The sequence below is a fragment of the Bemisia tabaci genome, chromosome 10 (assembly GCF_918797505.1).
Source record: "Bemisia tabaci chromosome 10, PGI_BMITA_v3".
Lineage (NCBI taxonomy): Eukaryota > Metazoa > Arthropoda > Insecta > Hemiptera > Aleyrodidae > Bemisia > Bemisia tabaci.
The window spans coordinates 16,060,817-16,074,141 of NC_092802.1; the positions used below are offsets into that span (position 1 = coordinate 16,060,817).

Here is a 13,325-nt window from a genome sequence, read left to right on the forward strand (position 1 = left end):
GTCGAAATAGTAATTTTGTTCCTTGCAGTTGGTCTTTCAGCGCTTTGTATAGTCGATTAATCAATTGATAATCTCTAGATTCTGAGATACTTCTCGACTCTTCACAACTCTACTCACATTAGTCCACCCCACTACAAAATATGTATATAAATCAGTATATAGAAAAAAAATTTAAATAGAACTTACGAGTTCATGCGTGGATCGGATGTCGAGTAGCGGGTTCGGTCCTGACCTGGAACAATATAGAGTACAAATTTTAAATGCTTTTTCAAAATAGTGCTCCTAGAGAATGTTAGAATTCCTGAAGTATACACACTTATTTTTATCTCATTACAAACGCACAGTGCGATGTATCATTCTGCCATGCTAAGGAAAAACGCCTTATGAACTTTCAGGCGTTGCCAAATTTCCTTTGGTAAATCACGAACTTTTGAGAAAATTCGTAAATTTATTCTCCTCCAATTTTTCAGATAATTTTGTCCGCAGTTTCACCGAAAGTTCCCGAAAATTTCAAGGAAAAATAATCATAACTTTCCTCAAAAATAAATATTTTTTGGAGGAAAATTTGGCAACTCTCGAATGTTCTTACGGCGTTCTTCCTTAGCACCGCATTGTGTTACGTTAAAATTATTTGTCGGACGGGTTGCGCGAACAGTTACGGGGAAAGGATCCCTTTTCCTTTCCTTTTTTCTTTCAAAGCGCTGGAATTTATGTATAGTGACGTCATAGACTACGACTGAAGGTGCTATTTGGGTGTTTAAGTCAGCTTAAGAACGAGCTGAAATACTCCGTTGAGTCACCGTCACAATAAAATCCTTGACTTCCTTTCATGACAATGTAAATCGGGCTTAGGGGAATGCACAGACTCCAAGGTTGTCATGTAGAGTGTATTAAAGTGCTAGATTAAGTGTAATCAAAAACGGAGAGATATGAAGGACACATGAATATTATCTTTAGTAATAAGATGATAAAAAAAAACAAATTTTAGTTAAATACAAATCTTTTCAAATTGACTGGAAGTCTCTATAACTAAATTACACTGAAAAAAACTATGCTTGGTTTAAGCATGATGATTCTTGAATTTGCCGCTAAGAATTTTTTTCTATCTTGATTTAAGCTGAATTATTCTTGATACAAGAATAATAATGCTTAAGCAAAAAAGTACTTATATTAAGCAGAACAATTCTTCATTTAAGAGAAAAAAAAAACTTCTCGGCGGCAAATTGGCGGCAATTTTTTTGGCTTCTTTTTTTTTCAGTGTAAGCTTACTGTTCCAAACAAGAAGATTTGGACCGAGTTTAACAGGAAGGAACTAACCCACATAAAGTTGATTCTGAGAAAGAGAGATTTGAAGTTTTATTTCTCTATAAAGCTCAATGTAGAAAATAAACTTTTTTTTTCTCGACTGAGTTTTTGGCAGGGGAATATATTCAACGAAAGGAGCTCAAAAGCATTCTTAACTCAATTTTTTCGAAAACGTGGGTTAGTTCCTTTCTGATGAACGCTGTCTTTTTATTGTTGTTTCAACGAGACATTTTTGTGGCAGCATGTTAAAAGGAGTTCCTATCGATCCAACAGGAAATTTTTTCTCGGGGTGTTAATAATTTCCTCTTCGCGGCTTCCTCTCTGTTTGTGACATTGGAGTTCCTGTTGTGTTGATGAGATTGTGACGATTGTAACAGGAATCGCATTGGAACGAAGGGAATCTCGATTGTTTTAAATAAAAATCCAACGAAGAAATAATTTACAAAATAATTTTTTCCCCTGAAAAAAATGTATGATATTCAATCGAAAAAAAAAATAAAAAAATTGTACTGATGATTTGTGCTGATGAGATTGTGACGATCGTAACAAGAATCGCATCGGAACAAAGGGAATTCCGATTGTTTTAAATAGAAATCCAACAAAGAAATAATTCACAAAATAAATTTTTTTCCCCGGAAAAAAGATGTATGGTATTCAATCGCAAAAAAAATATTTACATACAGAATATTTAATATAAATATTCATTTGTTTTTAATTAAATATTTCTGCTGAAATTTGACAACGGTGCCGTAAGCTCACCGAGCTCTGAATGAACTCCTGGAGAATTCCCCCTCCTCGCCGCTACCTCGTAGTTAGCCCGGAGACTGAATGAGAAGTGAATTAAGACGCAAACCGACTCAGTTTCGGGGGCCGCGAGAGAAGGGGGGGGTCTCGAGTTTTTTAGGCGCGGCCGGGTAGGGGGAAGCAGGGTAGGGAGGGGCGGGGGTGTGGGAAGGCATTAATCACGGGCCTAAACAGGTGGAATGCGCGTGAAACAATAGGCGACAATGGGCGGTGTATTAACGTCGAGTTAACGCCGATTGTGCGCGCGGGAGCGGCGCGGCGCACCGAGCTGCGGATTAGCGCGAGTTATTGCACCCGCATCGCCCCCTGACAATGCCCCCCCCCCCCCCCAGGGTCCCCCTTCATCCGTGTGATTTCCGCTCTGCTCACGAAAAAAGTTCGTGGGGATTAGCCCAGAGACAAATGGATAGATACCACTAAGGTGCCGTACATAATATACGTACCGCACTAGGAGGAGAGGGGGTCTAAGCCTGCGTTACGAGTGCGTTACAAGGAGGAAAAGGATGTTCAAGGCTGCGTTATGTAATGCTAGAATGTGCATGTATCGCTGATTGTTCAATAACCGAAGATGAAAAATTAACGCGGGGTCGGTCATGCTTCACCCAGAATTCGTCACCCAAAGTTAATTTGAGGGGGATAAATTGGATTACATTTTGCAATAAGGAACCATTATTTCTGGCCCATTTTAAAAACAACGTACATGCCATAAGTTTCACTATGCAGATATGCGTTTTTATGGGAGAGCCAGAGATAGTGGTTCCTTATTGCAAAATGTAGTCTAATTTCGTTTTGTGGGGGCCCAGATTTGTGTTATCGGTGCGTTAGGAGGAGGAGGGAGGCGTTCAGGGCTGCGTTACGTAACGTTAGAATGTGCAAGATTCGTTGATTGTTCGACAGTCGGAGAAGAAAAAGCAACGCGAGGTAGCGAATCTAGAGATGACCACGAGAAGCTAACTTGACGGAAACAATTGGTCTTTGTCTTATTTTTTATGAAGGGGGGCGGGGGCTCATGTTTGTGCTATTGGTGTGTCACGAAGTAGAGGGGGGTGGCGTCAAAAATCTTGTTTTCAGTGTCACGTATTCTACGAACGGCCTCCTAAACTCCTACCAACAGGTGGAAACTCTCTAATTGCCCAATACGTTACCAAGAAGAAGAAGAAGAAAAAAAAGAAAAAAAAATCCGGTATGGAATCCGTACTTACAGGTAATAGACATATCGTCCGCGTTCTAGGCTCAGAACCCGAAAGTTCCGCAAATAGCACCCAAAGCGGTCGAAGCTAAGACTCTAGTACCCGGAACATTTGGCCTCTGAGGTTGGAACGAACGGTATTTCTACAGAAACTTTTTTTCCAGTGTTGTACAAGGGTCAACAAAGAGGTTGGTCAACAGTTTAATATTGGAGCCCTGACTCAGCAGAGGCGGATCCAGAAATTTGGCAACACCGGATCTCCTCCATTTAAACCTATGCTAAATAATCGATTCTTTTCGGAGCACCTGACCCCTCCAAAAATCGATACATTTCCATAGGTTTAAATGGAGAAAAACAATGTTGCCATAAAGTTCCTAATTTGTTTAAGTTCCTTTTTTCTTCTTTTTCTATAAACTATTTGCTGTTATCCGACATTATAAACGAGTCGAATTCTAAAAGCCGTAGGAACTTTCTTCAACTTATGACCGCATCCAAATAGTTGATGTTTAAATATCAAAGTAAGTAAATTTTTAGACTTGATAAAAAAATCTATTAATTCCTAATATTTGCAGCGTTGCCATCCACGTTCGATATTCTCAGCAGATATTGAAGCAACAAAATTTACATAATTGCGCATAATGATCTTAATACTCTCGATTTCATTCCGTCCATTGTTCCTGAGTTCCTAAAGTGCATTAAAAAACTCGGCGGACGAAATAAAAAACAATAAAAGAATCAACACCAAAAAAACAGAGAAAACACATAAGAAAGTCTTTTATTGGTGCACGTTTTGGCAGGCTAATAAGTTATTCTTGGCTCTCCAGAAAAAATGAAATAAGGAAAAAGAAAATAACAAGACGGCGGGTTGACTCCACGTATTCACGCAGATAATAAACCCATTTCTCACAACATATTTTGGAAACAGGTTCGTACTTCGAAGACAATCATTACTCGCGCACAACATCATCTAAACTTCCGTTTATATGGATTAAAAATAATTATTTTACGACAGGGAAGAATACCCCGTGACCATAAATGCGGTGTCTGTTCGTCAGATTGTGCGAAAGGTGTTTCCCGTGGTGAGGTGTTATAAAATTAAAAATAAAAACTCGGAACATTAAACACTTAAAAAACGAGCTGTAAACAAAACAGTCGAGGCAATAAAACAGTTTACAGAATAAAACCAAGCACGTATCGCTCCTCTTTTCTTCGTTCTTTAAGTTTTTAAACAGAAATGCAACTCTGTCCTAAATTTGAATGAAGGTGATTCGATGTACGCCATATTTTGTGCCAGAACGGCATGCGATATATCGCATAAATTGGTTCCATTTTTTCAGCTATACTCGTCATTTTTCTCCAATTTTGAGATCGCAATTCTGTTGTCAGGAGACTAAAGCACTCACTCACCAATTTTAACAAAGAAATTCAACGTAATAAAGGCGTGGTTTTTTTAGAGAGAAAATATCGCATTCGAGTGCAATTTCGATATCAGTATCGTATGCGATGTTTCCTCTCTAAAAAAACCACGAATTTAGTACGTTGAATTTCTTTGTTAAAATTGGTAAGTGTGTGCTTTAGTCTCCTGACAACAGAATTGCGATCTCAAAATTTGAGAAAAATAACGAATAGCTGAAGAAACGGAACCAATTGATGCGATAAATCACATGCCGTTCTGACACAAAATATGAAGTCCATCGAATCACCTTAACCTTAAGCTTGGCCTAATCACATTCAGTGAGGCTTCCCACTGAAAGAAGAATGTTCCAGTGAGAGAGTTAAAAGGGAACTCTGCGCTGAGGAAAAACGCCGTATGAAAATTCGAGAGCTGCCTAATTTCCCTCGATAAAACATGTATTTTGACGACTCGCACGCAAATTTTTCTTTGAAAATTTCAGATACTCTAGATTAAATTGCGTACAAAATTGCCTGACAATTTTGGAGAAAAATATTCACAATTTTCCTAATAAATTCGGTTTTTATCGAAGAAAATTTGGCAACGTCTGAATGCTCTTATGGCGTTCTTCCTTAGCACGGCGGAACTATAACGCGAGACGGGCAACCGGCTATTGAGCAGGAGAGCGCGAGGCCGCTGAGATGAGCATTCGCTTCAGTTTCGGTCCTATGTGCGCCCGCAGAGAGGCGAGTAGGCAAAATCACCACCGGAGAGGTCGAATAGTTATCGACCCGGAAATTAAGGATCACGTGTGGAAGAGCTTGCTCCAGTCTTTCCAGTCGTCGGTTTCGCGTCGCTATACTGCCGTGCTGAGGAAGAACGCCGTATGAACATTCGAGAGTTGCCAAATTTTCTTTGTTAAAACATGTTTTTTGACGACATTCGTGTTTATTTTGTCTTAAAATTATCAGGTATTTTTGATTAAATTAAGTACAAAATTGTCTGAAAATTATGGACATTTTTTTCCCACAATTTTCCTAATAAATTCGGTTTTTATTGAAGGAAACTTAGAAACGTCCAGGGCTCATACTGTATTCTTCCTTAGCACGGTAGTATATGTGCCTCTCCGCAGATAGACACGTAACTCTTCTTTTTGTTTTTAGTTTTATGTATTTATTTCTGTGTTCGTTTTACCAGTCCTTATCATTATAGTTGCCAAAATACCCTCCAGTACCATGCCAACTATGCCATGGTTTACTCTTGCTTAAACGATGTCGAAAAATTCATTATCTATTATCATTAAACAATTTATTTGGGCAGATATTACTAATTTTTGTATTCAACTTACATCGAATGATTTTCAGCTTTTTTTATTTTTATAAAAGCATGGAAGTTTATGATGTCATGAACCAAAACTATTATTATCTTAGTGTTATTTCAATTAATTATTTCTATTTTTATTCAGTTTATAGTAAATCGGTATTGATTCAACAGGAAAAAATTGGTTAATTGTATTAGGTTTAAAGGGCACCTTTGTTAAATTATTGATGCGCACGCCTGAAGACAACATTTTTTGGAGACCTCGCCACACTAAAAATCTAAAAACAGTGTAATTAAGCGAGGTAAAAGGTAAAGTTGCAGATGAAGGCTTTTTTTGGCCTATTATAATGATTTGTGAGCAAAATTCGGACATCATTTGTAAATTTTGACGTGTGAATTTACTTTGTGAGTTTTCGAGACGTAGGTTAGAATTGATGAAATAACTGATTAACTCCTCGGTCATTGGTTCTCATTTGGCGACTTTGGTCATCGACTTTCATGCAATAAAGAAGATAGCAATTCTGTGCACTGGAAAAAAATGCACATTGGATCTAGAGTCAAGACTCTTGAAAACATTGACAAGGAAAAATACTCTTGATTCAATCAGATTTTTGCTTAAATCAAAACGAAATCCGCTCAAATTAAGAGCCTTGGTTCTTGATTTAAGCAAAAATCCGATTAAATCAAGAGTATTTTTCCTTGTCGATGTTCTTAGGAGTCTGGACTCTAGATCCAATGTACCTTTTTTTTCCAGTATGTCTCTGTCTTATATTTTGTCCGCTGATGCCCCTCCCCCCCCCCCCAACTATAATATTTTCAGTCCCTAGAACCTCAGCTCATCACACTATCTTATTTTTAAACCACCCCTCAGATGAGGAAACAAATTTCCGACCTCCAGTGAAGAAAAAAATCTAATACTCAAGCGTTTAGAAAACAATTCAAAACGCGCGAAAAAAACTCGGAAAGCTAGCCGCGGGGGGTGCCTAGCGGAACGCGGCTGCTTAGCAGACCGGAAGTGAGGAATCCGGAGGGGAGGCTGTTGACAGGGCGGGGGGTGGAGGTGGGGGAGGGGCGCGTCAAATCCTGACCCCGGCCAAGTGTTGAAGTGTCGAGGGCTCGCACTCGGGGGGGTGGCGCGAAGGGGTGGGGCGAGGGGAGGTGTAAATATCTACTTGTTGCACCATTGTTACCCTCATTGTGTCGGCTTATACGCCTTATAAAACAAAGGGTGGCTCACCCCTTCGCTGCGCCGAGCTATTAGTGGCGCTGTTTCCGGTTCGTGCGCATCGAGGTCTATTTCCGGCTAATTTGCCGCTGTCCCTCTGTTGGGGGATGCAAATGATTTTTGAAAAAGGAATGTTTTGATTTGTTTGTGACTTAATGGCTGAAATAAAGGAAATTTGCGCCCTTATTAGATGCGTTGTTAGACCCGATGAAATGAGCTCTGTTGGCGCGCACTGGAAGAAAAAAAAAAACAAAAGTGGATCTAGAGTCCAGACTCTTAAAAAGATCGACAAGAAAAAATACTCTTGATTCAATCAGATTTAAGCTTAAATCAAGAACCGAGCCTCTTAATTTGAGCGGATTTCCTTTTGATTAAGCTTAAATCTGCTTGAATCATTAGTCCTTTTTCTTGTTAATGTTTTCAAGAGTCTGGACTCTAGATCCAATGTGTTTTTTTTTCCCTGTGCGAACTTTAAATAACTCAATTTACATTGAATTTTGGGCGGAACAAGTCTAAATATTTTGCTTCACTGTCATTTGATATATAGCATGATGTATCCTCTCCTTTCAAGTTTATAATCAGGATTCGCTTTGTTTTAAACATGATTTTTGCCGACTTTAATTAGCACACCTATTGTGTCGTGGCAAATCCCAGCGTCAGTTTTATTTAATTATTTTTTTTCAGCGTGGACAATAATTCAACCATTTTTTCACACTTTTTTTGTAACCATCCCTATTTATTTTTAACAAAATATAACAAAGTTGAACGGAGACTTGCATTTTTTGACGAAGATAGTTGTTGCAGAATTATGCAAAATACACCACTTTGTTAGATTTACTTTTTAGAAATGTAATTTGATCGACTGAAGTCACCACACTTTATTTCATGTTAGTCAAATAATTGTTAAAAAACCGAGTAGCGAACGAGATATCGAGGAACTTCAACAGCGGATCTTACTGAAACTCTGAAATTCTCGCATATTTTGATAGGCTCAAAATAGCCACCCTTCAACGTCTCCGCAACTGACACACTGGTACTATGTCACATCCCCACGTTGCAAAGTTGATACTGAAAATAATTGATACTAGAAAATTTTTAATGTTGCCAATTTATCCTTTGAAATATTGAATTTTATTTTGACCTCGATTGAATATATCACGAATACTAATGAGAAGCAATGTTATTGGACTAACCTATACATGATCTTGGTTAAATGTGCGCCTTATTTTTGGTGCTTATATTGTAAAAATAGCACATTCTAAATCATCAAAAGAGTGCTGTTTCACGGGACGGATTAGTCGATATTATTTTTTATTCAATAGTAAATACTCTGTAATTATGTCGTTATATTGTAAGATTTACGATAATTTTACGACATGACTTAACACAGAGTTAATTTACATGATTTTTGCATCATTTGGCAACAACCTAGATGTTCCGCTGTGCTTCCATTTGTGTGACATATATTTCGCAGTTCGCTTGTAGCCGGAATTTAGGAATGAACATTTGCCCCTTTTATTTTTAATTTTTTGCGATAGTTCCAGGTTAACCGACCTCAGCTGGCTCGCGTCATGTTTTTAGAGATAACAACTTCCCATATTGTGTCGAGAGTTGAAATCTTATGGTTAATTCTGTTTCGTTTGGTCGAATCGACACAAAGGAGAAATTTCCTCGCCTCTGCTAAATATAAATATTCAACCCGTAGTTTTTATCTAGGTTAAAATATATTTGTCGTTTCTGAGACGAAGTGACGTGATTCCATTGTAATGTTGCAAACCTTACTCAACATGTTCAATTTATTACAAGATTTTGACCGTGCAATTTTTTTCATAGACTTCTGATTTTTGCGTGCAATCGGAAGAAAAATTAATGCAATTTTCAGCCAGGGGCGTCCTAAAGTTGTTCGTAAAATTTCAACGAGTGATTAGGAACTTTGCGATACTCTTTTATTGGGAAACGAAGTATTGAGATAAGGTATATGCACTGCATTTTGCAACGATTCTATTGGTTAAAACGGATGCAATGGTTATAGAATGAGAGGAACAATGATAGACTAGACATAGGTTCTCTCGTGGACGGTCGTTAGTTAGTCTATTACTTACTTCCTTTGTCTATTGCAACCTCACACTTCCTCCGATAGGATCGCACCATTTTCTCTTTGTCCTCTTTGTCTATTGCCTTGTCTATCGATATTAATAATCAGCCCCCTGGACTTCGGGTCCTACATGCGCAGTTTTGTTCTCCGTAGGATGTTAACGATGGACACTAATTTTTAATTGATTAATTGATAATGGGCTTTTCCAACGTTTTTAACGTAAAATTTCAATGAACAAACATAGCTGGTCAATTCTTGGCCCATTTAGTGTTGGCGTCCGGCGCAGCCACACCAGTCGGAATAGATTGTTCAGGCCGACGGACTAAAAATTATTGGTGCGAAAATCGCAAACAACGCCGTTACGATTGGACCGCGGCGTTTGGTATTTTGACCTCGTTATGGGCCCCCAATAAATCGAGCGAGGAGTGCAGTTAGTGGACGCGGAAACAGAGTCAACAATCACCCGTCACCGGTCAACAGTCAACAGTCAACAGTCAACAATCGGCTCAACCCTGGCGCATTGCTGTCGTTGCAACCTGTAAACGACGGTGCCAGCTCGGACAAAGGTGAAATGGACCCCTAGATAATGTAAGAATTATCCCACCGAGCGGAACACTCATTTCCTCGTCTAAATTTTGTGTAAAACAAGTTAAATACATCATCGAGACTCAAAAAAAGTTTAATATATCGAGACTCACAAAAATCATTTCTGAAATGAGAGAATATTGTAAGTTATTTTTTATAGGTATCAGTGAATCCAAGCTTCCTACACCAGTCCCATCGTTTGGGCAGAGTTGGCGATTTTGTCAACGTGCGTTGAAATGCAGAAAAAACTAAAATTCTCGATATGTAGAATAAAAGCTCACAATTAGGCATAATAATGATACACCGAACATCATATCCCCCGAGGGGAAAATTCTGTTTGAATGAGATTTTCCTATCCATGTGGATTAAAAGTGAAATTCCACCCACTCTGATAAAATCATTGGCTTTGTCGTCACAGCTTGTGCGATTAACCACAATCTGTTTGAGGTAAAATAATCGTAAATAAGCACTCAGTATCACAAACATGTCCTTCTCTCTCTCTCTGATGCACAATACGTACATATTTGTTCAGAAAACTTCAGCACGATGCAAAATGAATTAATTCAATCGTAATTTGATAAATATGCATTTTGCATCGATAAATCCACTACTTAAAATGAATGCACGTTCAATTATTTGTGGAATAGATTTATCACAACATAGACAGCTAAAATCCACGCTTAGTCTGTATAAGAGTATTCATAAATTACGTAACGCACTTTTTCGACCTTTCCAACCTTTCCGACTTTTTCGACATTTTCGACCTTTTCGACCTTTTCGACTTTTTTGACCTTTTCAACCTCTTCCTCCGTTGTAACACTTTCCTGGCTTAGGTCCCAATCATTCAACGCGTAAAAACGCCATGGCATAACGCCGCCCCCCCCCCCCCCGAGCGTATGTAATTTATGAAGGGCCCCCTTCGCCTTTTTTTGCGAAAAGTAAGAGACAAAACTAGAAATTGAGCAATACTTGATTTATTAATCAATGTCGGTGTACTTTCCGATCGGATACACTCGGCGCCCAATCAGCAGTTCTCCCATTTATCGGAACGAGTTCCGACTTCCGGAACATTTGGGATATTCCTGAATTTTTCCCGGAACTTTTGAGATATTCTCGAAATTTTCCCGGAACTTTTGAGATATTCTTGATTTTTTCCTCGGAAATTTTTGAAATACCCAAATCTTTCGGATCTTTTGCATTTTCCGGAACTTTTTCAGAACTTTTGAAAAATCAAAAGAAAATCTCGGAACATTTGACGAACATGGAATAGGAGCACTGCCATCGAGGCAACACGGCGGAAGTTGACTCTGTGAGGGTGATCGGATTATCGATAGCGAAAGAGGGAAAGGGGTGGGGGACGCGCGCCTAATGGTCAAGTAAACCCGTGCGACCCAGTGAAGGATGGACGGCTGGAATTGGACGCGGACTGTGGCAGCGGACCGGACCTGAAACCGCGGACCGTTCCGCGATTCGCGACTCAATTAAGAACTCAACCCGCGGTATGGACCTGAATCCGATCCGATACTCCATGCTCCGATATTTGATTGTCGATTTGAATGGCAAATCCTGCGCTCCGCTCTACGGCATTGTTGTCGAACTTGCTAGTTGTAACTGGAGTCCCTTTAGACTGAGAGTCAAGACAATGTGAATCCATTCCTGATTGGTTCCTGTATTTTAGGCCTCCACAGTGTCAAAAACGGGAATAAAGATTACATTCTCACCGATTGCAAAGACTATAATCTGGAATGGACCAAGGATTTACGGGTTCGACAAGGAACAAACGGAAGGAGAGAAGGAACGGAGAAACGAATTTGAGAATGGGCCGATCGAAGATTACGAAAAACGTTCAATTTCTGTAATCTTTATTCCCGTTTGTGACTCCATGAGGGGGTGTTGTCTCAACTCTCAGTTTAAAGGGACTCTAGTTGTAACTGGAGTCCTGTTGTCCTGTTGAACTGTGTTGGCGCAATGCGTGAAGTATTCATGCAGTCTTGTAGGCGCTATGCGTTTCAAGCCGACTGCTGCTGACCGCAGTGTGTTTGACGCAATGCGCGAAGTATTCATCCAGTCTTGTAGGCGCTATGCGCTTCATGCCGACCATTTTGTCATATCTTCTCCAATAATTGTTCAATTTGTCAACCAAGTTTATCCTCGTGTTCAGTTCACTAAGTATAGTTTCCACTTGAACACGAAATTCATCAAATTTCAGGCACCTGCAAATTCTTTATTCATGTCTCCGTTCCTTTTCTCAAATATAATTATATATTTCCTCTAAAATACGGGAACCAATCGGAAATTGATTCATATTGTCTTGACTCTCAGTATAAAGGGACTCCAGCCAAATCCGACATCGCGGCAAAGACATTAGAATACGCGGGGCCCTGTACCTCGCTGATATACATAGACCCATGTAATGGCTCTATCGTCGCTCCACCGGCGAAAGAGCGTAACCGCACCCCAACATGAGCACGGAAAGCATGGAGTTTTACGGAGTCCAGGGCTCATCTCACAACTCAGTTATGCTGTTATGTCGGAAGAGCGGCGCTATGTGGAGTCCGCGGAGACTGAACCGGGGAGACGGACAGTTATAAATTCATCTGGTCGGAGTCTTAATTGGAATATTGTCTCTTCATCCATCGGCTCAAACGCCAATCTCTCCACGAAAAGGAACGGGGAGACCCCGCCGCCATCCGCAACTCTTGGGTCTTGTCCCCGCTGTCCCTCCGGTTGCCTAGTTTACCGGTTTCGCTCGAGTTTCCCGATGCAGGAACTGCGGGCTGAGTATTGAAATTGATAGATGAAGCTATAGACAAAGAGGGCGTGGGGGTATGGAGCAATCCTATTGGTTGAAATGTGTGGTTCTTAAGGTGACTCGTCAAGCTCAAAAGAAGTGGTCGAACTGGCATGCGATATATCGCATCTTTTAGGTCAAAAATCTCGGCAGATTTTAAATTTTCAGCAAAAAAAAAAGAGGACGATTACCCCTGCGCATGAGCCTAAAGAATCATTCTAAACCCAAAAATCAGAAAAATTTAGAGAAATGAAAGCAGAATAGTGTTTGGAAAAAAACCTCGCATTCGATACAGCTATCGATTTCTGTATCGAATGCGAGGTTTTTTTCCAAACATTTATCTGCATAGGGAAACTAAGCATTACAATAAGCTCTCCGACCACTTGAATTTCGGTCTTTGTTACGGTTCGTTCTAAGACTCTACTGGACCGATTTCCATGAATGTTGCGGCAATTGAAATTGGTATGGATGAAGCTATGGACAGAGAAGAAAATTGGAAAATGAAGCGATTTTATTGGTGGATGCGAGTGGTTTCAATGGACAAAAGCGCTGAGTAATTGACCAACGATAACCCACGAGAGACCCCACAGTTTTTCCATAATTTTTTTCCATTGTCGA

General features: G+C 39.7%; 1 protein-coding gene across 1 annotated transcript in view; it reads right to left on the minus strand.

The window, feature by feature from the left end:
- The window catches only part of LOC109037710 (transcription factor Sox102F), a 291,991-nt gene that overhangs the window by 195,150 nt on the left and 83,516 nt on the right, over positions 1-13,325 (minus strand). The window contains exon 2 of the mRNA XM_019052503.2: positions 187-232. Within this exon, the coding sequence (XP_018908048.2) occupies positions 187-232 (46 nt within the window). The remainder of the gene's footprint in view (positions 1-186; positions 233-13,325) is intronic.